Here is a 25,519-nt window from a genome sequence, read left to right as displayed (position 1 = left end):
CCTAATACTTGTTGTTTAGTCCCTGAGTTGTGTCCGACTCTTTTGTGACCCCATGGACTGTAGCCCTCCAGGCTCCTGTGTCCATGGGATTTCACAGGCAAGAATACTGGAGTGGGTTGCCATTTCCTTCTCAAGAGGATCTTCCTGACCCAGGGATTGAACCTGGGTGTCTTGCATTGCAGTCAGATGCTTTACTACTGAACCACCAGGGAAACCCAGACATAATACTTGTTTACAAAATAATTTATATAATCCAGTGCAAAAGACTTATTTTTATGAGTATAAAATATATTAGGTATAATGTCTCTCTACAGGGTGTTATGGAACATCTTTATGAGGAAAGGCATCCAAATGGCCTTTCCAAATGGTGGCCCAGGGAAGGTTAGTAAATGCTTCTTGGAGAAATTGAAGACGCGAATTTGGAAAAATGGGCTGGAATGAGTTGCAATAGGGGAAATAGGGGAAAGAGGACTGACCACCAAGAACAGTCCAAGTGGAGAAAATGCTGTTATGAGGCTCAGAGGTACGAGGTTATGTCATACATTTGGGGAACTGCAGACAGTTTGGAATAAAGAGGAAGTGATCTCTAGTGTCTCCCTCTGAAAAGGGAAACTCCTTTCTCCCTAAAATGTCTGAGTTTCAGTGTGGGGGAAGAAAATAAAATAATAACTCATTTTTATCCAGAAGGGTAGAGTAGTGAAAGCATGCCATAATAGATAGCTCAGGCTTTCCCTTGAAGCTGAAAATGTCTGATTAACTCATTCATTTGTTTGTTCATCAAAGGCCTATTAAACTCTTGTTTTTACATCAGGCTACATGCTGGATGCTAGAGAGCCAGAAATTTGTTGTAAGTCTAATTTGATAGCACTGACTCTTTTGGATCCCATGGACTATAGCCTGCCATGCACCTCTGTCCATGGAATTCTCCAGGCAAGAATACTGGAGTGGGGTTGCCATTACCTTCTCCAGGGGATCTTCCCAACCCAGGGATGGAAGCTGCATCTCCTGCATTGGCAGGTGGATTCTTTACCATTTGAGCCACCAGGGAAGACCATAATTTGATAGTATTTTTAAAAATTGTTTTGTGCCTTAAACACCTACTATGGAACATACTTCACATACTAAAAAACCTCACTTGGAAAAGTATCAATTTCAGAAAAACAATTAGTGACGGCTTTGAGAGGAGAAGAAATTTTCAGCTTAGCAGAGGGCATTACACAATAGTGGACATAAGTGAACACAGCATTAAATAACAAGCACTGTTCTAAGCACTTGGTATAAATTAACTTCTATGATCCTCACAGAAATCGTATGCTTTTACTTAGTTTATTTTAACCATAAACATACTCCTTTGACAGTTGTCTTTCTGCACATTTATTTTACCAAGCATTAATCATTACACTAGCCCCCAAAATAACAAAGTTCTAGAAACCTCTAGAAGTAGAGATGAGGTCACTGAGATAGTTGAGGGTGACAGGAATAATTGTTTTCTGCCAAATAGAAGTTTTTCAAACTGCCAAAAAATTGTCCAGAGAAGGGAGCCAAAAAAGGCAGATCAGGCAGTCTCTCCCCAGGCTGGCCATAAACTCGAGAGTCTCTTTGACCTCTGTCTACCAACATGAACAGCTACATCAGCCTAAAGGCAGGCTTGAAATAAGGTCAGACCATCTCAAGTGAACTTTGAAAAATAAACAGTACTAGAAACCAGAGAGTAAGCACATGCACCATTTATCATTTCACCTTCATGAGGTCAACAAATACGTGTCACGCACTTTCCCTAAAGTGGCCAGCAGAGGTTGGGTGATGGTTTCTGTTGTAAGCATTTAAACGGAAGGTTACCACTTGTCTTCCTAGACTTTCTTGCATGCTCAGTAGACAACCTGAATAATGGATGCCGGAGGCCATGCTCTACATCCTAGGAGCAGGAAACAGTCAAGGTCTCTCCTGATGCCTCTTGACTTGCAGGAGTAATGGTTATTCAGCCTTTGGTGCTCCATCCACCTTGTCCATTTGTGTTTTCTCCTGTAGTCTGTGCTGAGAGCGATGTACACAAGACCAGAGCCAGAATATAAGTATTCCAGGTTACAAATCCTCTGATGTTTCAGTCTACTTCTTCGTGTGGTATCCTAAGTATTTTCTCCTAGAAGGGGAAAAAGAGAAATAGATTTTTAGAATTCCAAGTTTGATTCCGTGTTGAAGTGAAAACATATGCCTGTTAACTCTGCTTTCTTATCCCAAGCCTGACCCGAGGCTTGCAGACGTGTTAGAGTTGGGGGAGGGTTTGGAAAGGTGACTAGCATCCTTGGTATGCCTGAAAGGAAAACACCAGCTAAGGACTTATGTTACACACTCAGTGTTGAGTATAGGAAGAGTCTAGATGGGAAAAGTCTGATGCTGAATTTAAATTCAAAAAGGTTGATGACTATGGAGGTTGCTAACCTCTCCTTTCAAGATGCGGTAGAAGGGGTGAGGTTGCAGGACCACAGGATAGCTATGTGAATAGTGCTTCAAGTGAGGCAAAAAGGGCCAAGGAATAAATGAAAATCAAATCGTGGCTTGTTTGGCATGCTTTGTCACTATTCATTGATTTGACTAATTAATTATTGCTCTCCAGGGCTTCCCTGGTGGCTCAAAGGGTAAAGAATCTGCCTCCAATGTGAGAGACCCATGTTTATCCCTGGGTCAGGAAGATCCCCTGGAGAAGAGAATGGCAACCCACTCCAGTATTCTTGCCTGGAGAATCCCATGGACAGAGGAGCCTGGCAGGCTCCAAAGAGTCAGACATGACTGAGAAACTAACATACACATTGCTCTCCAAGTATTGGCCGAGCATCTATGACGTATGTAAAGGTAATGGAAACCACGAGAGAGAAAGGGGATGAAATATATAACCCGGCCTTCATAGGCTTGTGGTTCCATTGGGAAGATTTGGTGCACTCCTGTGAGACGTGGAATACTGAGACATAATACTTAGGAACACCGAGCTCCTGAAAATTGTATGCCTAGGAATAGTTTTTCTCCTTCTATCCCACTACAGGGACACTCCAGAGAGCCACTGAAATCCCTGGGGCAATGGAAGGCTGGCCACCAGTGTCCCCTCATTCCTGTTCAGGGAAACTGAGCTCACATGTCAATCCACATCTTCCCCACATTCTCATAGTCATATCGACTCATAAATATTCTTTGAGCAGCATCCTTTATTTTTTGCAACTCTGTTTCTGACTTTGGAAAAAATGAGTCCCTTTTTTTTTTCTTCCCTCTCCTAATTTCTAGCTTTGTGCTCCAAATTAAACCTAACTGTGGCCAAGACTTAAGATTAGGATTTATGATGACCTGGAAAAGTAAACTAATAAATTTTGAATTGAAAATACATGTGATAAAGAACTAGTGCCACAAAATTCTAAAGCTTTTAGCTTTTGAAAATTCACTTTATTATTTCTACCCCAAAATCCATCTGTTTTCTCTGATTGGAATTGTTTTTTTCTCTAGCACTAGCAGCCAAATTAAAAAATAATAGAACTGTATTCTTTCTTCTTTTTATTTGCTTATTAGAATTAGGACCACTATTTTTAATGACAATTTCTTGAAATATAGTGTAAAATTCACCCTTTTAAGAATATATAATTCAGTGGCTCTTAGTGTGTTCAGAGTTGTGCAACCATCAGCTCTATCTGATTTTAGAACATTTTCATCATTACAGAAAGAAACTGTGTCCATCAGCAGTAACATGCCATTCTCTCTCCCCACAGCCCTAGGAAATCAGTGCCTCTATGAATTTGTCTATTCTAGACATTTCATATAAATGGAATCATACACTATATGGCCTTTTTGTCTGACTTCTTTCACTGTGCATAATGTTTTCAAGGTTCATCCACCTGTCCATACTTAATTCCTTTTTATGGCTGAATGTTACTCCAGTGTATGGATATTTCATATTTGGTTTTTCCATTCATTATTCATCATGGAAAATCTGTGTTGTTTCTACTTTGGGGCCTTTATGAATAATGAATACTGCTCTGAACATTCATGTACAAGCTTTTTTTTTTTTTTTCATGTACAAGCTTTTATGTGAACACTTGCTTTCCGTTTTCTTGGGTATAGACAGAAGAGTAGAATTGGTAACCCTACATTTAACATTTTGAGGAACTGCCAAATTGTCTCCCAAAGAGGTCGGACCATTTTAGAATCCAGCCAGCAATGTACGAGTGTTCAAATTCTCCACATCCTCACCAACACTTGTCTTTTTTGTTTCAGCCATGCTAGTGGGTGTGAAATGGTATCTCATTGTGGTTTTGATTTGCATTTTCCTAGTGTTGAAATGAAGATGTCAAGCAAACATCTTTTCATGTGCTCATTGGCCATTTGTATATCTTCTTTGGAGAAATGTCTGTTTTTAAAAAATACTGATTCATTTGGCTATGTCAGGTCTTAGTTGTGACACGTGGGATCTTATTGTGAGATGCACAATCTTTTGTTGTGGTGCGCTGACCCTCTAGTTGTGGCTCACATGCTCCAGAGCATACAGGTGCAGTAGTTGTGACGCATGGGCTTAGTTGCTCCACAGCATGTGGAGTCTTAGCTCCCTGACCAGGGATCGAACCCACATCCTCTGCATTGCAAGGTGGATTCTTAACCACTGGACCACCAGGGAAGTCCCGGAAATGTCTGTTCAAATTGATTGCCCATTTTAAAAATTGGTGGGGGGTGTTGTCCTTTTATTGTTGACTTGTAAGAATTTATTACATATTCTGAATACAAGTCCCTTATCAGATATATAATTTGCAACTACTTTTTCCCATTCTGTGGGTTGTCTCTTTACCTTCTTGAGGGTATCCTTTGAAGCAGAAATGTTTTTAATCTTGATGTAGTCCCTTTTATTTTTTCTTTTGTTGTTTGTACTTTTGGTATAGAAACACTGTTTTTCATAGAACATTTTTGGCATTTCAGTTACATTAGTTAACTAGATTTTGAGAACTGGCTTGTAAATCCAGTTGATACTTACAGTCCCTCTGGAAGAATATATTAAGAAGACCAACAATGATGGTAATTTCCTGTATATAATTGTAGTGCAAATATGAAGTGTTGTAAAGACTCAGAGGCTGGTAAGGGTCTTGAGCTGGAGTAGACAGGAGGGGCTCTGAGGCGGAGGAGGGACTTGAGGGGGCCCTGGTCTTGAAGGGCCTTAGAGCTGTTAAATCTGAAGTGATGTTCAGGAATCTATCCTCCTCCATGAGTTAAAGCAGCTTGAATTTGGAGCACTTAAGAGCCTTGTTCAGATTAGCCACTTCCTGCTGCTGCAGTTGCATCAGTCATGTCTGACCCTTTGCAACCCAATGGACTAAAGCCCACCTGGCTCTTCTGTCCTTGGAATTTTCCATGCAAGAATACTGGAGTAAGTTGCCATTTCCTTCCTCAGGGGATCTTCCTGACCCAGGGATAGAACCTGCATCTCCCGCATTGGCAGGCGGGTTCTTTTACCACTAGCATCACCTGGGAAGCTCAGATTAGCCACTTAAGGGCTATCATATCTGGTGTGACAGTGGAAACTAGGAAAGAACAGAAGTCTGGGTAGTTTAATGGGCAGGAACTGGTGATTGTGGTGGGCACGTCAGGCCCATAGCCATGATCAGCTATACTTCCCATCTGGTAGCCAAGAGACTAAGCCTGTTTGGAGGCCTTGGGGTCATGCTGGCCATGCCCAGAGCAGACTCAGGTCTTTTCCTGGCCTCTGGACCACCCTAGTAGAAATAGGACTCATGATAGTAGTGCATGTCCTTCTAGGAAGGGCTGGAACAGACAAAAATGTCCTATGCCTACTGAGGTTTAGAGCTCTGGGGTAAAGCAGTTTGAAAAGGTTCCCCTTATGAGGCCATTTGAACAGGACAGTTTTAAAGAAATCTCAAAGGAAAAGGGTAGGGGAAGGGCTGAGGCTGAGGAATCAGGGTCTGTTTTGCCTGATAGCAGATAATTTAAAAATAGATGAAAATTAAACTGCTCTTCAGTTTGCATCAAAATGTCCCTGTCGGAATGTCTAGGTCCCAACAGCAATGACAAAATGTCATAAGCCCTGAACCTCTGTGTAAAGATTATTCCCACACCCCTGAGAGAATAAGGAACTTCTCCTAGTCTCACTGCCAGACTTCCGTTGCCTGCAAAATTTGTGAAAACAGAAATTGTATCTATCCAAACATTTTATATCTCAGCATCTCTTCATTTCCTGTTCTGTCTGACCAGTCCCTCTCCTCTCACTCACATACCCCACATACCCTTTGGGAGCTCAGTAAATATTTATTGATAATGAAGATAATAACTAAAAATATGTTCCCATCAATGGGGTAAATCTCTTGCCACTCAAGTGTCCTAAACCCATGAGAACTGCTTCAAAGATGTGTTCCCTTCACTTAAAAAAAAACAAGCCCCAGAAAAAACCCCTTTCCATGCCGTTGCCCCCTGAGTTCTGGGAAGATACCATTTTTAGATAGAATGCACTTACCCATCCACCATGCTGCTGGATCCAGGGCGAGAAATTATCTTTCAGGTACTTGGTTCCAAAACCCAGCACCCTGTTCATGGGGTGGTTGTCGACAGTCGTGAGCTTGGCTATGACATCTATCGCAAGAGCAGCTTTAAAGCCCTGAGCTTTGAACTCTGATTCTCCCCTGGTGTCCACGGTCCTTAGGAACTGGTCTGTGATGGTCTTGAAAACAGGATAGGATAACCCATCCTGGAAGCAGGTCATCAAAACCTTGTCTTTCTTCAACTGTGTACGAGAGGAGAAACAGTATATATCAGCCTTGGCCGGGGAAGCAGACTCTCCCGCTGAACACTGGGCGACTAAAACACCCAGTGGAAAACCCTGGATTCTAATCTCAAATGTGGAACCATATCCCACAGGACCAGACAGGGCATGGACTTTCTCTGTGAATTCCTTCCACGGGAACCAATACAGACTGAACAGCCTGCTCACAGGACATTCAACAAATGTTTCCTAGCACTTATGACAGGTGGTACCGTGGACGATTAAGACGCATCCTCACTCAAGGGGCTCAGAGTCCACTGACACTTGTAAGCCAGTGAAAGGTGCTTTGTTAGAGGTTGTGTGATGGGCAGAATCCAAAACCTGGAAATCGCTGTTTTGGCTCAAACCCCTGCTCCACTTATTATTAGCTGTGCAATCTTGGAGAAATTACTTAACTTCTCAGTTTCAGTTATGTCATCTCTAAACTGGGGCGACAGCCCGCACGAAGAAAGTGAAAGTGAAGTCACTGTGTTGTGGCCGACTCTTTGTAACCTGATGGACTGTAACCTGCCAGATTCCTCCATCCATGGGATTTTCCAGGCAAGAATACTAGAATGGGTTGCCATTTCCTGCTCCAAGGGATCTTCCCAACCCAGGGATTGAACCTGGGTCTCCCACCCTGCAGGCAGACTCTTTACCATCTGAGCTACCAGGGAAACCCAGAGTAATTTTGAAACACTTGGCCTTGTACCCAACATGGAAAAGATGCTCTTGAAATGTTAGCATGTGTCCAGGGTGCTTCAAGAGCTCAGATTATTAGGGAAATGTTCATGAGTTACCTGAGTTCATGTGAAAAGAAAAACAAAACCTAATCGATTGATTCCCTTCCATTGTTCTACTCAATTGATTTTACCTTATACTCCTCTCTTGAATGTTGTATTTCTTAGCTTTCCTTCCTTTAGAGTATCATGGTCTTAGAAAAAGAACGATACCACCTTGGCCTTTCTTTTTTTTTGGCCATATGGGGTCTTAGTTCCCTGACCAGGGGTTGAACCCATGTCCCCTGCATTGGGAGCATGAAGACTTAACTGCTAGACCACCAGAGAAGTCCTAGTGGACAGCCTTGAGAGCTACAAGGTTCATCCTTCAAATGGGGAGAAATGACTTGCCCCGTAACTCCTGTCCATTGATGCTAGTTCTGGAGAAACACAGGGTCATCATATGCCCTCTTCTGTTTTCTGCTTCCTCTGCACCCCTGTCCACCCTCTACTAAGGCCCCAAAGCTCTCCTGTTTCCTCCTCTTTTCTTTGGTCTGGCCTTGGTTCCCTCAGTGTTCCTCATTCTGTACCATCGCATATTCCTCCCCCATCCTGGTCACCGTCCTCTGGGACACCTCTGACAAGGGCATCGAGGAGCCACCGAGCACGCTGGGGTGGACTGGGGTGGGTGGCTGGCCAGTTAGCACTGTTAACCCCTCCTGCAGAGCCCCACAGGTCTGACTTCCTGCCCATGGATCCTTGCAAAACAAGTGAGTGTGCCCCCCGGCCAGCTCCTGATGGCCAGACGCAGGAGACCACACAGCCATCCATGGGTAACACAGAGACGGGATGCGTTCAGAAGCCGTGACCACAGCGGGGCCTGCCCACCACCTCCTTACCTGAAGGCAACCCTTGCACGTTCCTGATGGGAATAACCAGTCTCAACTTCTAACTGGCACGAAACTCAGCATTCTCCAGGTAATGCTAACCCGTCCCCTGGCCGAACTGCTGAGAGAGAACAGTCCGGCCGTTCTAGGGGGAGATTTCAGACAACACTCCAGACTTGGAGCAGCTGTGGGACACAGATATTCAGGCTGCAGGGCAAACACAAGAGTCTAAACTTCCCTGAGGATCAGTTACATGGGGAACTAGATTCATAATTCTATTCAGCGAATTTTAATTTATTGGTGACTTTTTTCCTTTCCAAAAATTCCGAGGAGGCTCCAGAAGGTTTACTTATGTTTTCCAAAGTGATTCATTTTTGAGACCCTGCCAGCATGAAGAGTTTTGACTCCAAGGGAAATAAAATTTAGGACTTAAGTGGAAACCAGAACTTTGAAAAAGGAGTACAACCATCAGTCCAGTTCCATTCCCCAGTACAGGGCGGGGACACAGAAAGAAAACCCATTAGTTCAAGACGCTCCCTACCTCTCTTTCCAACTGCTCCCCTGAATATTTCAGCAGCTCAACAATTCTGGCTATTATTTGGTCTTCTCCTTCTGTCAGGGGAAAATTACAGTTATTTCTTTCAAGAGGAAAAAAAAAAATCTTGTATGTTTCCAGGGACAAGTTTGTAGCCTAGTTAGGGAGTGAGGAAGACCATGCACGTTGTAACTTCCAGCAAAGTAAATCTACTTCACCTCTTCTGATGACGCCCAAAGCGTTCTGAACAGCCTCTCCTCCACCCCCCTCTTTTCTCCCTTCTTTCCTCCCCTAGCCCCCTGATTCACACCGTGAAACTCATCACTTTATTTGCTCTAAGAATGCTGTTGAAGATGCATGAGCTTATCTCTAATGATACTTAGAAGAAATTTTTTTATCTTTTTATTTTGTATTGGGGTGTAGCCAATTAACAACGTTGTAATAGTTTCAGGTTGAGAGTGAAGGAACTCAGTTAAACATATACACGTATCCATTCTCCCCTAAACTCCCCAGTGTTCCAGGCTGCCATGTAACATTGAGCAGAGTTCCCTGTGCTATACAGTAGGTCCTTGTTGGTTATCCGTTTTAAATATAGCAGTGTGTACATGTCCCTCCTAACTCCCTAACTATCCCTTCCCCCCTGTTACTTAGAAGAAATGTCTGTCAGGTCTTTGAGTTTTTCCTGAGCAGGTGGTCTTTTCCCATGTAGACACCATAAACCCCTATTTGATCATATTCATCCTTTGTGTTAACTGCTAGAAAACTCGGAGCCAAACTGTGGCCTCCTGAGAGGAAGGTACAGTCTTCCTGAATTTGGGGAATTACAGTCATTCCCAAACCCACCTATTTTCCTACTTTTTTTTTTTTTTTAAACATTATCTTTCAAATTGGATTTATCTAACTTTGCACTTGTACAAAGTACAGGTACCAAAACATGTACTTTGTATGCTGTGTCTTTATAACAGGGTAGAGTTTAAGTAAATACAATGAATAAGTTCTCCCACCCCAAAGGCTAACATGGCAGATGGAGATGGAGATGGCCCCAACTGGTGTGTGCTGTGTGTGTTGGAAACAGGGAAGGTGGAGTCTGCTTTCCCTCGTCTCCAAACGTGCTAACAGTGAAATAATATTAGGAAAACAGTCATTGCTATAGTGTGGAATCCAAACAGAGACAAGCCTGTTACTGAGGGAACAGCATGTTTTCCATGTGGCATAGTCTCTGAAGTCACGAAGTCCTCATGTGGGTCCCAGAGGAGAAGGGGAAGGAAATTCATGCCACGAGGTCGAGTGAAGGGCAAGGAGGTAGGAAGCCTGAGACCCAAGTCACCTGGGAGAAGGACTGGATGCTTCCGCCACCCATGTGTAGTTTTTATCGGATTCTGTTGCCTCTTTCTGGGAAAGTTGCTGCAGCAGCAGTCCCAGTTGCTCATGTGCCTGGAGGATGAGGGCCTGAGCTTTGGCTTGGTTTGGCGTCATCACTTTATGTGGCCCAGACACACATGAGATCGCAGTAAAGTAGGAACACTTTGGGTTTTTTTTTTTTACTCTCTGAGGGGTCCTGCTCTCCCAGCTCCTCACTCTAAGCCCCTTTGGTAGTTTGTGGTCCTGGCAGCACAGCACAGGGTGGACACACTCACCAGTTTGGATGGGGGGTTGGGGGGCACCGCCACGATTGAAGACTCCTCTGCCTTGTCGCTTGATGTGCTGCCAGCTCAAGAGCCAGCTGGGCCCCTCATCGTCCACTGGAGTTTGAGAAAGAGAACCACAGGTTGGACAGTCATTAGTGAGGGAATGTCAGACTGAACTCCTCTTCCCGGGCACTTGGTCCTCTTTCTCTCAACTCTGGGCTTCCCTGGTAGCTCAGACTGTAAAGAATCTGCCTGCCAATGCAGGAGACGCGGGTTCCATCCCTGGGCTGGGACGATCCCCTGGAGGAGGGCATGGCAACCCACTCCAGTATTCTTGCCTGGGAAACCCAATGGAGAGAGGAGCCTGGCAGGGTACAGTCAAATGGAGTCACAAAGAGTTGGACACAGCTGAGCAGCTAAACACCTTCCCTTTCCCTCATGTCTAGAATTTCTCCAGGTCGGTTGGGGTCCACAGTCCTGGCTGTTGCTCCAGTTTGGGTGACAACCAACCCAGCCTCATCACGACTTCTCAGGTCTGCTTCATGTTTGGCTCTAGGCTTGGTGCCTGACAAGCCCCCTGCTTCTTCACGGGAGCCCAAGGCAACAGTGTAAACTCCTGGGGGGACGTGCCACCTACAGCCTGTGCACTCGCTTGAGCACACCGGGCCTTGGCCGTGGCTAACATGGTGAAATCCAATGCTGCGTTCCCCCCGCCCGCCCCCCAGCTGCGGACAAGATGGAGTGCTCGCTTTGCACCTCCTCCTGCCCCTCAATAGGAGACTTTTCTTTGGACTTAGCAGTGAGCTTGGCAGGCTGCTTCCCTCTGCTGGAGCACTCCCCTTGACTTGGGCTGCGTTCTCCAGCTAAAGGCCAGTGCCTCCAGCGTGTGATGGTGGTGCCTTGAGCCCAGGTCAGCAGAGATTCCTAAGTGTCAGGGCCCTGAGCTGAATAAATACATACGTGCTCATGGACCTCTGCTTGGCTAATATGCACCCTGGGCCAAACGCTCAGAAGGGAAGTTTACCTTTCTTGGTACTTTTAGCTCCAGGCTGCCATTCGAAACTCTGGGGTACCGGAAGCTCTTGGGAGTTGAAGCCTCCTCCCTGGCTGTGGAACTCTTCTGGCGGCGGCCAGGAATAAACAATTTCAGCGACTCGGTTGGCAATGGAAACGACTCTGGGGTCCGCAGCTGAAAGAAGACAAAACGGTGCTGACAGGCCCTTCCCAGAACTTTGTCTGGCTCATTGGTATGCACGGTTGCCGAAATGAAAACACCGGGCCTAGAGGGAAAGGAAATGGCCCGGGGCCGGGCAGGAGTGTGCGTTTGGGGGGGTGGTGGCATTCTTCAGAAAGCCTGGGCAGTTGCCTGGCAGAGGCTGGGATGGGGGAGGGGCACGCAGGAATGATTGCCACCTTGAAACAATTACCCCTCTGCACCCTCTTTTGGAAGTCTTGCAAAATTAGGGTCCCCTTGCCCCTTTGCAACACAAAAGGGGCTGCAACACAGTGCTCAGTTCTTTGCTTGAGGGAACGCTCATTACGCTTTTATTTTTATTCTTTTTTGGGGCATCCTTTATATCTTGGAGAGCTGGCCCCTATGCACTTTGGAAGGCATTCAGCAGTGTGACAAGCCTTTGGGGGCTGGTCACTGAGGAGAGAGAAATATCCCTTCTCTCGGGCTGTATTCCTGACTCAAGCCCATTATCAAGGAACTTCCCTTGCTGGTATGGTCACGTGTAGTCTTCCCCGCCTCCACGCCTGCTGGGAAACATGCAAAAAATGTGGATAGGTAAACAAGGACGCATAAAATCTAACCCATGACCCTCAAGAATTTACAATCCGAGAAAAGACTTTTGTCAAATGTTTGCACATGTAACTGGAGAATAAAGCATCTGGGGACATGAAGTTTTAAATGGCTCTGGCCCCCGAATGTCATGGCCTGTGAAGGACAAGTCGACTTGGCCCCTGGTGGAGGATGGGGTTGGGGTAGGAGGGCAGGCAGTATTGCTGAGTTTTTTGGGAGTAAAAGTTCATTGTTAATCTGTCACTACGTTCTTAACACGTAGAAGCTTGTACAAGCTCTGCCTTTGATATGGAGCAGTTGTATCATGTAATGTTTAAGAACAACAGTATTTGATTCATAAGACTTGTTGACAGTAACTGGTTTGGGCCAGAAGGTCAGTGTGCCCAGAGGAACTCCCAGACTTTGTCAGTCAGGATAGATGAGCAAGGCAAGGCGTGGGTGTCATGTGAAGAGCTGGGTGTGACCTCCTGAGGAGCTGCCAGGTGATGTCTGATTCTCTTTCCCCAGATTCTCCCATCACCCTCCTGGGTGTTCACTGACAGGCCACTGATGCTCTGTCCACAATGCCTTCCTTTTAAAAAGAAAGCATAATGGCTTCCTTAAAAAGCCACTTTTTTCATGGTGCTCCATCCATTGGGTTAAAAAACAGATCAGCAGTAGATTAGAGAGAGAAGAACTGGAGCGGTTAAGGAGTGGAGGATCAATGCTTTTCCTTTCCATTTGACAACAATCCAACCAAAAATACTTTCCCACTTTTAAATCACCTTACTGCAGTCCAACCAGCCTCCTCGTGAACGCCAGCCACCCACGCAAGGAGGTGGCAAGAGGCTGGATGCCCAAACCAGTGGGAGCCTTCCCTTGTGTCCATGGGAGGTAGGAGAGGAAAGCGTGCACGCCTTGCCTCTCTAACCCTGTGCTGTTGGTGGGGTGATTAACACGCTCTTTTCAATGGAAGAGTCACGCTCTGCCCACCTTGCCCTCAGAAGAGGCAGATGAAGACCCTCATGGCTGTCCCTCCCCATCTCCCAGCCTCCACCACTTGGTCACGAGACCACCAGAGGACACAGAGGTGGTCCCCAAGCTGACTAATCTGTGTGTCTGTTTCTATGGATTGGAGGAATGCAGACAAAATATGTGCAGGAAAATCTATAAGTAAACACATTTTGAAACTCAGGTGAATTAACCTGGTTAAGATTCCCGTTCTAGGGACTTCCCTGGCAGTCCAGTGGTTAAGAGTCTGTCCGCAGGAGGTACTGGTTCAATCCCTGGTCAGGGAACTATAAGATCCCACATGCCTTGCAGTATGGCCAAAAAAAAAAATAAAAGAAAGAAAATGTCCATTCTAATATCTTTTTTTTTTTTAAAAAGATTTCCTTCTGGTCAGAGTTGGTCTGATCTGACAGGCAAGGAAACATTGGATGGGGGTGGAGAGAAAATGGAAAGGCTGCCCTTCTTTGGAGTTTATTCTGGGGGCTCATTGTGCAGTTAAGGAGAGCAGGAGAGTGGGGAAGGCATTTGGCTTGAGGTTTTTCTTTTAAAGAGAAAGGACAGGGCATTTGGGAGAGAATTCCATATAGGGGAGTCTGCTATTTCCTACCTAGTATCCCTTTTCTTTATCTTCCTTAGTAACAGACCCCTGAAATGTCAGGGGAAGCTGACAGAACTACATTTCTCAGCCTCTTTTGCAATAAGGTGTAGGCACTGAGATGTAAGAAGTTGGCTACAGTTTTAAGAAAGCTCTCTAAAAGGGAGCGGAATTATCTAGAAAGATAAACTTTTGTCCTTCTCCTTGCTTCCTCTTTCTCCCTGCTTAGAATGTAGACACGATGGCTGGAATCTGAGCAGCCATCTTGGGGTTTAAGGTGACTTTGAGGTTGGAAGTCATTAGCTGAGGGGCAACAGAATGGAATCCTTAAAGACTGGGGAACTGGCAGATCAAGCGGGAACTGGCAGATCAAGCCTGAGCTGCCAAACGGTGGTTTTCTTTTATAGGAGAGAAAAATAATCTCTATGTTAGTGAAGTTACAGCAGATCACAGCTGTGGAGAAAAAAAGAGACTCACAGAAAAACTGGGTTGGTGTTTCTCAAATTGGTACAAATTCGTTTTTCTACATCCGAAGGCCTGTCACTACAAGACTTTGGTCTTGGGACAAAATCTCATAGTTCTTAGTCCAGCCCGGTGTCTGAAATGGCAGCACAGGCTAAATTGTGACCTTTAGTTAAAAGAACCCAGGGGACACCAACTACTGAGTTCTGATTTACACATGGCAGAAGAGAAATAGAGGGCAAGTCCCTCTTGGGTCACACTCAGCATAGAACCAGCTAACCACCCTCATAATTACCTAAACAAGAAAGCAAAGAGAGAGAAAGGGGAGAGGGAAGACCAACTTATGTGAATCATTAAAGCTAAGCCTCCTTAGGAGATAACCATTTCTACTTTTGTAGGAATATCTATAGGTCTACACAGAGATCTGGAAATTTTAGAAAATAGGCAAAGGTCCAATGACCCTTCAGTAATCTTCAAATACAGAACACTGTTTTCTTCAGGAAAACCAGAAAGTTAAAGTCTGGAAAAATCTTCTGTTTCCTGGCAAACTTCAAAGAACAGGACAAGCAGAAAAACCTATTTATGTGCCTCTAAACTTCCCTGGTGGCTCAGATGGTAAAGTGTCTGCCTACAATGCGGGAGACCTAGGTTCGATCCCTGGGTCGGGAAGATCCTCTGGAGAAGGAAATGGCAGCCCACTCCAGTACTCTTGCCTGGAAAATCCCATGAACAGAGGAGCATAGTAGGCTACAGTCCATGGGATTGCAAAGAGTCGGACACGGCTGAGCGACTTCACTTCACTTCAAACTGTTCGATGGGGCTTCCCAGGTGGCTCAGTGGTAAAGAATATGCCTGCCAATGCAGGAGACACAAGAGACCCGGGTACTATCCCTAAGATCCCCTGGAGTGTAGGAAATGGCAACCCACTCCAGCATTCCTGCCGGGGAAAATGCCATGGACAAAGGAGCCTGGCAGGCTACCGTCCGTGGAGTCACAAAGTGTCGGACACAACTGAACACACACACAGGCAAGCAAGCCAAACTGTTCTGTTTGCTCTGGACCTCAGATCCCACCCCCAGCAGAAGACCTGGAGGGAGGAGGATTTCCTCAGATAATCCCAACCTTAACTTCTCCTCCCTAAAGTTTACAAGTCCAACGGGAAATGGAAGTTTCCTTGAGCAGCCAGTGCTCTAAAGCTGTCATTGTGTGTGCTGATTCTCCAATAAGCCTGACAGTCACAGCTTTTAAAACTTGAGACATTACTGCCACCTGTTGACTAATTATTGACACAGGCCAATCAGCCCAGCAGGAGAGCAGGTTTCTTTTAAAATCTGGGCATCAGGCAGAAGATATGGTTAGAGGGGAAGATGTTTATGCCTAGGTCTGTGGATGAAGGGCAACACTGTTAAAGCCTTTCATGAAAATGTTCTGTTCAATACACTGTGTTTTGTCCCACTGAAAGAAGATTTAGTCAAAATGCTTCTTGGTTGTGTTTTGAGTGGCTTGAACTTTGAAATCCCTTTTCTATATAGCTATCTGATCTTTCCATCCACCTTCAAGAAGCCAAGGTACAGATGGAAAGGCAGAGGCTCAGAGACGGGAGTTGACTTCCCTCATGAAGAACAGCAGCCTGAGCCCATCTGGGGATCTTCCCTTTGTATTGGTCTCTGGCACCGAGGATTAGGAATTTGGGCAGCAAGTTTAATTATAGATGGTGGAGCCAGAAAACCAGTCCCATCACCCTTCACCACCAAACTTTTCCTTTCTGCTCAGTCTTAAGGAAAGTAGGACAATTAGGATTGAGTATTGGGCTTCCCTGGTGACTCAGTGGAATTGGAGAAGACTCTTGAGAGTCCCTTGGACTGCAAGGAGATCAAATCAGTCAATCCTAAAGGAAATCAACCCTGAATATTCATTGGAAACAATAATGTTGAAGCTGAAACTTTAATAATTTGGCCACCTGATGCAAAGAGCTAGCTCATTGGAAAAGACCTTGATGCTGGGAAAGATTGATGGCAAAAGCAAAAGAGAGCAGCAGAGATTGAGATGTTTAGATAGCATCACTGACTTAGTTCACTTCAGTCACTCACATGTCTGACTCTTTGTGACCCCATGGACTGTAGCACACCAGGCTTCCCTGTTCATAACCAACTCCCGGAGCATGCTTAAACTCATGTCTATCCTGATGGACATTGAGTCACCGACTTGATGGACATGAATTTGAGCAAACTCTAGGAGACAGTGAAGGACAGGGAAGCCTTGCGTGCTGTAGTCTATGGGGTTGCAAAGAGTCAGACATGACTTAGCAACGGAACAACCAGAGCGGCAAAGAATATGCCTGCTAATGCAGAAGACACAGATTGGATCCCTGATCTGGGAAGATCCCACGTGCCATGGGGCAGCGGAACCCGTGCACCACAAGTATTGAGCCTGTGCTCTAGACCCCATGTGCTACAATTACTGAAGCCTGTGAACCCCAGAGCTTGTGCTCTGCAACAGGAGAAGCCACAGCAATGAGAAGCCTACAGACCCCAACTAGGGAGTAGCCCCCAGTCTCCAAAACTAGAGAAAAGCCTGCACAGAAATGAAGACCCAGCACAGCCAAAAATAAAAAGTAAAACAACAACAACAACAAAAGAATTGAGTATTAATAGGTTGGGAAGCTGAGGTTCAAAGAGTTCCCTACCTAAGGGTGGGAGGAGGCAAACCCTCAGGCACACAAAGAAGGGAAAGAAGTGGCTGTGGGAGAGAAAGTGCAGTTGGTTCCCCAAAGCTTACCTTTGTGCTCTAAGCGCTGGTCCATGCTGGAGCGGGACCTTGGCCATTTCGGACTCCGAGGACGGACCTGAGGTCCCCCCACCCTTTGTGCCTGGGCACGGATTTCCGGAGGCGAGCTCTGTGAGTCCTCCTCCTTCTCTGCTACCCCGAAGAGGGTCCTCCAAGACGACTTTTTCTTGGTGAGGTTTATGGCCTTCTCGCTGGATTGGGAATTTCTGCAGGGCCACGGCCCCTGCGTCCATGCCTCATTCACTGGCCAGCTCTCCGGCCCTTTCTGGGACAGACTCCTTGTTCTCAGGAGCTTTGGTGAGAGGACGACAGAGGTGTTCTGGAAGACGTGGTGTTTGACATAGAACTCCAGGATTTTGTACTCCAAGCTGTCTGGGTCCTCATCATCCAGGGGGATCTCTTCCAGGTCACAGGGGCTGGCAGTGCACATGGTGGGGCTGCAATGACAAAATCCACACGTGTCCTTCCACCTGGGAGCTCCCTACTCTTGGTAGGAAAGGGGAGACGGGGTGGAAGTGAGTAAGTATTTACTGAGCACCTATTCTCTTTGTGGTGTTGGAGAAGACTCTTGAGAGTCCTTTGGACTGCAAGGAGATCAAACCAGTCAATCCTAAAGGAAATCAACCCTGAATATTCACTGCAAGGACTGATGCTGAAACTGAAGCTCCGATGCTTTGGCCACCTGATTCGAAGAGCTTGACTCATTGGAAAACACCCTGATGCTGGGAAAGATTGAGGGCAGGAGGAGAATGGGGGTGACAGACAATGAGATAGTTGGATGGCATCACTGACTTGATGGACATGAGTTTGAGCAAGCTCAGGCAGATGGTGAAGGATGGGGAAGCCTGGTTTGCTGCAGTCCATGGAGTCACAAAGAGTTGGACATGACTGAGCAACTGGACAAATTCTTTTTGTGCTGGGAGGCAGTGGGTAGCCAGAGATGGAAAAGCCAGGGTTCTTTCTGCAAGTTCAGATTTGTGGAGATGAGGAGATGTGTACATGGATAACTCCAGACGGAGAGAGTGAGCTAGGAGCTTGAACAAAGATACAGGAGCAAACACAGGAGGTGGGGGAGGAACAGAGAGCTGCAAATAGAGGCAAGTGCAGCCTCCTTGTGGCTGGATCCTGGGGCTTAGAACAATCTGGGCACAGAGCAGACCATAGGTGAATTTAGGTTGTGTCCCTGGGCCCTGCAACCGGACCCTTGGACCTGGCCCCACCCACCAGTAAGTGGGCACTAGCTCCAGGATGTGGTTTCACCCACCAATGAGACGGCAACAGTCCCAGGGACTCCTAAAACCTACCTCGATCCTCTAGTTAACTCAGCAATAACCTGAGTCTCCCTGGGATTCTGCAGTCAGCCGCCTTGTGACCGGACCCTGCCAACCAGCAGCTGGCAGCCTTAGCACAAGGCAGGGCCTGACATCCAACTGGGTCAGGGGCCAACCAAGCCTACCAGACTGCCCATGGTAGCCAGCCTACCACAGCAGAAGGACCCATGCAACCACACAGGGAGCACCCTTGGAGCATACAGTGATGAGAAGGGAATGAATTCTGGGATGCAGAGAACGTTTCCTTCAAAAAGCCATTTCTCCAAGATCAGGAAATGTAACGAACCTACTGGCTGCATAGAAATAAGAACAAGTTAGGCAAAATGATGCAACAGAGGAACATATTTCAAAAAAAGGAATGAAATAAAGCCTCAGGAGAACTGAGTGATGTGGAAATAGGCAATCTACTCAAGAAAGAGTTCAGGGTAGTGATCATAAAGATGATGCGAGAACTGGGGAGGAGAATGAATGGAGAGTGAGAAGTTAGAGGCTTTTAACAAAGAGTGAGAAAATAAAAGAACAAGCAGAGATGAAGAATACAAAACTGAAATGAAAAATACACTAGAAGGAACTGACAGTAGAGACTAGATGATACAAAAGAATGGATTAGTAAGCTGGAAGACAGAGTAGTGGCAATCAATACTGAACAGAAAAAGAGAATGAAAAGAAATAAGAGTTTAAGAGACCTCTGGGACAGCATAAAGCACACAAATATTTGCATTTTAGGGATTCAGAAGGAGAAGAGAGTGAGAAAGGGGCTGAGAACATATTTGAAGGCATAATAACTGAAAACTTCCCTACCCAAAACAAACAACCCAGTTAAAAAATGGGCAGAAGACCTGAAGAGACAATTTTTCAAAGAAGAAATACAGATGGCCAGTGGGTACAGGAAACGAGACAACATTGTTAATAATCATAGTTGCCTACATTCATATCTCATTAATTATTGAAAACAGCTAATTCTATTGTTACTTCTGCATCTAATAGCTGAATTGTTCTGTAAAGAAGATTTTTACCTAATCAGTTGTTTGGTTACTTCTCTATTAAAGTATTTTCTATCATAGTTATACTTTCTGTTATTAATTTCTAACTTGGGCTTCCCTGGTGGCTCAGATGGTTAAGAATCTGCCTGCAATGCTGGAGACCCAGGTTTGATCCCTGGGCTGGGAAGATCCCCTGGAGAAGGAAATGGCAACCCACTCTAATGGTGAGATAATATGACCTGTATGTGATACAGTTTTTGAAATCTGTTGAATCTTGCTTGATGGTCTATTGTATGGTCAGTTCTCAAAAACACTTCATGTGTGCTTGATCAGAATATGTGTGATCCAGTTGTTAGGTACATTGCTAAATGTGATTATAAAATAAAACTTATTAATTATATCAAAAGTATCATTAATCATCAGAGAAACGCAAATCAAAACCAAAATGAGATACAACCTCTCACCTGTCAGAGTGGGTCTCTTCAAAAAGTCTACCAATAGCAAACATTGACAAGGATGTCAAGAAAAGGGAACTCCCATACACTGCCGGTGAGAATGTAAATTGGTGTGTCCACTGCAGAAAACAGTATGGCTGTTTCTCAAAAAAGTAAAAGTACCATATGACCCAGCAATCTCATTTCTGTGTATATATCCGAAAAAAAAAAAAGAAAAAAACCACCAAAAACACTAATTCAAAAAGACACATGCACCACAATGTTCACAGCAACAATATTTACAATTATCAAGATGTGTAAACAGCCTAAGTGTTCATCAACAGATGAATGGATAAAAAGATGTGGTATGTATGTGTACACACCCACTCCACAAGCAGGGCCTGACATCCAGCTGGGTCAGGGGCCAGCCAAGCCTACCACACTGCACATGGTAGCCAGCCCGCCACAGCAGAAGGACCCATGCAACCACACAGGGAGCACCCTCGGAGCATACAGTGATGAGAAGGGAGTGAATTCTGGGATGTGAGATACTATTGTATAAACTATAAAAGAGAATGAAATTTGCAACAGCATGGAGAGTAAGTGGAATAAGCCAGAGAGAGAAAGACAAATATTGTATGATATCATTTACATGTAGAATCTCAAAAAATGCAACAAACTAATACATATAACAATAAAGGAACAGACTCACAGAGAAGAAACTAGTGGTTACCAGTTGGGAAGCGAAAAGGCGAAGGGGTAAGAGAATGGTAGGGGACTTGGAGGTACAAACTATTGGGTATAAAAAAATAAGCTACAAGGATATATTGTACAGGACAGGGAAAATAGCCACCATTTAATCATAACTATAAATGGAGTATAACCTTTAAAAATTGTGAATAATTGTTATACATCTGAAGCTTATATAATATTGTACATCAACTATACCTCAATAAAAAGAATTTTAAAACCTATGAAACACGGGTATGTGGACAGAAGAAAAAACTGGCACATGTGAATCACTTAAAATAGTGCATAAAAGTGAAAGTGTTAGTCGCTCAGTGGTGTCCAGCTCTTTGTGACCCTATGGACTACAGCCCACCAGGGTTCTCTCTCTGTCCATTGCATTCTCCAGGCAAGAATACTGGAGTGGGTAGCCATTCCCTTCTCCAGGGGATCTTTCCAACCCAGGGATTGAACCCAGATCTCCTGCATTGCAAGGCAGATTCTTTATCAGCTGAGCCACAAGGAAAGCCTATATATGACTATAGAAAACTATATATATATATATATATATATATATATAGTGTGTGTGTGTGTAAAGTATACATACCATAAGCTATGAAGCCTGGAACTTGGCTGGCTTTCCCAGCACCTAACATAATGCCTGACAGATGGTAACTTCTTGATAAATATTTGAGGAATGAAAGAAAAATGATATAGTGCTGCCAGATAAAATATGAGACATCTAGTCAAATCTGAATGTCAGGTAAACAACAAATAATTTTTTAGTAGTCCCAAATATGCTTACACTAAGCATGTCTGTTGTTTATCCGAAATTCATACCTAACAGGGCCTCTTGTATTTTTATGCAAATCTGGCAATTCTGTGATTAACAGGTGCTGCTTATAAAAATGGAGCTCTGAGATTGTTGGAAGCAAGTAAAGTGGACCCAGGTGGAGACTGAGTGACCCGAGTCTCACCAGAGAAAGAGTGGTTAAAAAGTGAGAGGAGAGTGGGACACATGGTTCCAGACTTGGGGGAGTGACTCGGTGTAGAAGGCCCCAGGAGAGCATGTACACGGGTTTTAATTTGGACCTTCCTTTTGAGTTGGACAGCTCTGGATGCCTTAGGCAGGACATACACCTGGGTCCTCTAGGAAGCAAGGCCTTGAACTTGCAACCAGAATACTATGCTCGGGAGAAACCAGGTAAGTTAAACCAAACCAAACCCAAACCTTTCTAATGTACTGTGAAGACTAACATTGTGTGTGTGTGTGTGTGTGTGTGTGTGTGTGTAGTGTGAAGACTTTAATAGTGTGTGTGTGTGGAGTAGCGTTGTTGGAGAGAGAAAGGGCCTGACTTCTTTAAGAAACCAGAGTTTGCTAACTATTGATTCAGGAGCAATATCTGAAAAGAGGGGAAAATCTGAGGTCAAGGTGGAGAACACAGCCCTTCCACTTGGTGAAAGAATAAGTTTTTGTGGTTTTCCAGGTTAGAAAGCATTTGAGTGCTTGGCCCAACCAAGAGGCCAGACCAAGGGCAAAAGAAGCAGAGGGCCCGGCAGCCCTCAGGAGAGGAGGGTAGTCAGGCTGGGCAAGTGCTTGCAACTGAGTCGAAGTATCAGTTAAGACATGTTGGATGTGCTTAACAAGCGTAGGGTATTTTTCCTATTAATCTGCTTTGGGAATGAAGTGGGAGCTGTTAAATGCATAGTGAAGTCTTATTTTAAAGCAAAGCAGTGACTTTCTTTATCGCAAATTGCAGCCCTTCTGCTCTTTGCTGTTCCTATTTAAAGTCAAGCTTCTCCTAATGAAACGTACAGGTGAATTTTATACATAACGCTGATGGAAATGAAGCCCTGAGTGGGGCCCCAGAATGTAAGTTCAGAGCCAGGAGTGGAAATTATGAATAGCTGCAGAATAACAAGCTTGTTATAATTGAGCGACTCAGTGGCCCTACCCTTTTGACCCAGTCTTTCTTTATATACCCTCTTTCTTATCTACAACAAACTCTGGCAGACCTACTCCCCAAACCTAAGTTACACAGCATCTTTTCCTGGTCTCTTTTCTTTCTTGGAGACTTGCTTCTCCCCGCCCCGCCCCCACCCCGGCAACCCCCAAAGTGGTCAAAATCCTCTGGGTCCCCAGTGACGGCTCGTCCCCTGGAAGCACCGCAGAGCTGCAGCTGACCTCCAGGATCACAGGATACTCTGTAGGGATTTTTCTAGCTCTGGATTCACTGGTCAAGCTTAGATTTTGCTTCTCTTTCCGTCGCAGGTCGTGGAGCAATCAGCCTCGCGCATGCTCCCTGATTCCAGCGCACAGAGGCTGTGACCCAGGAAGCTGGACAGAACTCTGCCCTGGCCTGTCCTGGGTGTGAGGGGCATGAAAGACCCCTTGGCCCAACAGACTCAGCCGCAGAGCTGACTTCATGGCTCTGGACACACTGGCAAGGCCTGAGTGTAAGATGGGGGGAGGACCCTCATCCCAGAGGGACGTATGCAGACCAGCTGATGAGCTGGGTTCTGTCTGGTTGTCTAGCGCCTCTCCTTTCGCACTCTCTGTCCTCTCACAGGCCACCCCTCCCTTTTCTTCCCTGAACTTCAGACCTTCTAGCATCCTTCTCTCTCCCCCACTTGTCATTTCTGAGTAGCACAGGGTCTTTAATCCTAAGGGTGAAATGAGGTAAAATGTCTTACTGTCCTACAATAGAAGCTAAATTGAGAGAACCTCAGGTCTCATGAATTAAACACAGACTCAGGCTCTGATTATAGAACAGAGCGGGCAGGGAACTCAGGAGGGAGCCTTCTAGAGGGGAGGGGGAATTCCCCATTTCACTTGTGCACGGTACTGAAGGAAGTCTCTAGGAGGACTAGACCTTGTGCCCAGAGATGCTCGGGGCTCAAAGCCAGGGACTCCTGTCCTCAGCCCATTTGTGCTCTGGAGGAGGGAACTAGTGTTTCCACGGGCTTTTGTCATGCTATCACATACTCGCTGAGACAGGCCTGCATAATATTAAAAATGATTCAGCCAGTTATATTTTCTTAACTCCCCCAGCCGTTCTGGAGCAAAGGAGAAATGAAAGGGAAACCTAAACGTCTCTCTTTCTCTTTCCTGAAAACCCCTAATGAACTGTACACTTAGCTTTTAGTTTTAGATTCTTACTTTTGCTTCCTGAGACTTACATGATCAGAACTCCTAAACAAACGTAGTAAACATTAGGTTTACCAGCCCCCAGCACCTAATGCACCTAATAAACACATCCAGGACTGTAGTTTTCCTCCTCCACCTCCCACGCCCCCACATCCTGCTGGGAAGGCTGAATCTCTCCAGGTGTTACCTGGTCTTCAAGCTGTCAGTGGTTGCTCCTGGTTCGGGTCAGGTGGCTGTAAGGATGTCTATACCTGAGTCTTCTCTCCACGAAACTTAAGAGGAAACTGTGGCCTAGTCTTCCTGGGTCCTAATTTCAGAAGGCCCTTGTGATCTAAGACGCCACCGGAGTGTAGCCGGTTCAGGTTGGGACTGAGGCTGGAGGGAGGCTTATAAAGGGAGTCACTTCCTTGTTAAGCCCTGCCCTCAGCTATTTAACTGAAGGAGGGACTGACCTTTGCCCAAGTAATTTGACTCTAGGAGTTCTGCATCTTTATTAAGGACTCTCACTGCCCTTTAGGACAGGGACAATTATGTGGGTGCCCCCCCCCCACCATAGGACTTTACTTTTCCTTTCATCAGCTTCAATCAAGTTGAATCAACCGTGTATGTGCTCAGTTGTGTCCAACTCTTTACGACCCCATGGACTGTAGCCCTCTAGGCAAGAATACTGGAGTGGGTTGCCATTTCCTCTTCAGGGGATCTTCCCGACCCAGGGGTTGAACCCGCATTTCTTGAGTCTCCTGCATTGGCAGGCCGTTCTTTACCAACTGTGCCACCTGGGAAGCCTTCATCAGTTTAGCAAATGTTTACTGATCACCTCTGACAGCAAAACGTACTTCTCTTCTGATTCTGAAAATACACATTGGAGAGTGAGGCTCAAGAGGGAGAGGACATATGTATAATAATGGCTGAGTGACGTTGAAAGACAGAAACCAACACAGCACTGTAAAATTTAAAAAAAATGCACATTTGTTGTAGAAAACTTGTAAAACAAAAAATAGCATACATAAAATAAAGACCACCATGATCCAGTCATCCAGCGATAATTAATTAAAAACTTGGTATAATCCCTTCCTTCTGTGACAGTATCGCTTTGCTACCCTTGAGGTGTCTGTGTGGCCCACTGCCTGTTCTCTGCATGCTGCCCTCAGTCACGCATCTACCAGGGTGCTCCCCTGCAGTCACATGGACCACGTGACCCCTCCCCTTGTTAAGAAGGAAACAACAGACCCCAAATGGAGTCACTTGTGTTGGGCCCATGGCAGCAGACCAGGACTTGATGCCTAAGCTGATTATAATTTCAGCCTTCCGAAGAATGTGATTCCAGCCAAGTTGGAATTTCCTGGTCAGTCTTGGGAAATCTGCAGATAGACCCTTCTGTTCCCTTCAGGAGTGAGGCCTTGCCTAAAACAATACATCTTTGCTGATAATTTCCCTTTTTCTGCTCCCTTGCTGCCTTTAAAATACCTTTCCTTTTCCGCAGCTCAGTAGAGTTCTTTACTTGATAGATGGGATTCTGCCTGGTTCATGAACCATTCAATAAAGCCAATTAGAGCCTTAACAGTTGACTTTTTGTTATTTAACAGATGTGACGGCAGCAGAGGATGAAGAAGACTCCTGATGGCTTCACGGACAATGAAAAACACTGGTGAGGTACCTGTGAGACCCTTTTTGAGCTCACTGTTTTTCTGAGGGCTGTGGGTAATTTCCCT

The 25,519-nt window shown here is 45.3% G+C and overlaps 1 protein-coding gene across 4 annotated transcripts; it reads right to left on the bottom strand.

Annotated features, from left to right (window-relative positions):
* Positions 1-1,312: 1,312 nt before the first annotated feature.
* BCL2L14 (BCL2 like 14) lies at positions 1,313-24,183 on the bottom strand. 4 transcript variants are annotated; one of them, XM_043440580.1, is made up of 7 exons: positions 23,995-24,183; positions 17,177-17,622; positions 11,572-11,736; positions 10,557-10,688; positions 8,926-8,996; positions 6,494-6,760; positions 1,313-2,140 (listed from the first exon to the last, which is right to left on the bottom strand). In XM_043440580.1, the coding sequence occupies exons 2-7, from the start codon at positions 17,613-17,615 to the stop codon at positions 2,102-2,104; spliced, it is 1,113 nt and encodes a 370-aa protein (XP_043296515.1). In that variant the 5' UTR covers positions 17,616-17,622; positions 23,995-24,183; the 3' UTR covers positions 1,313-2,101. The 4 variants fall into 4 exon arrangements, with proteins under 4 accessions (XP_043296515.1, XP_043296516.1, XP_043296517.1 ...); XM_043440581.1 differs by having other exon boundaries at positions 8,926-8,993; XM_043440582.1 differs by having other exon boundaries at positions 10,557-10,661; positions 23,995-24,158.
* Positions 24,184-25,519: the final 1,336 nt, after the last annotated feature.

Source organism: Cervus canadensis, chromosome 21, assembly GCF_019320065.1.
Source record: "Cervus canadensis isolate Bull #8, Minnesota chromosome 21, ASM1932006v1, whole genome shotgun sequence".
NCBI classification, from domain to species: Eukaryota; Metazoa; Chordata; class Mammalia; order Artiodactyla; family Cervidae; genus Cervus; species Cervus canadensis.
Note: the sequence above shows the minus strand (reverse complement) of the source record. Positions and strands in the feature narration are given on the sequence as shown.

Excerpts from the sequence above, each read along its gene's own strand:
- BCL2L14 (XM_043440580.1), bottom strand. The coding sequence starts at position 17,615 with ATGTGCACTGCCAGCCCCTGTGACCTGGAAGAGATCCCCCTGGATGAT. Across the intron at positions 10,689-11,571 it reads AGCTAAAAGTACCAAGAAAG|CCTGTGGTTCTCTTTCTCAA; the intron begins GTAAACTTCCCT and ends ATGACTGTCCAA. Across the intron at positions 6,761-8,925 it reads GGGAGCAGTTGGAAAGAGAG|TTGAAGAAAGACAAGGTTTT; the intron begins GTAGGGAGCGTC and ends TCTCGTACACAG.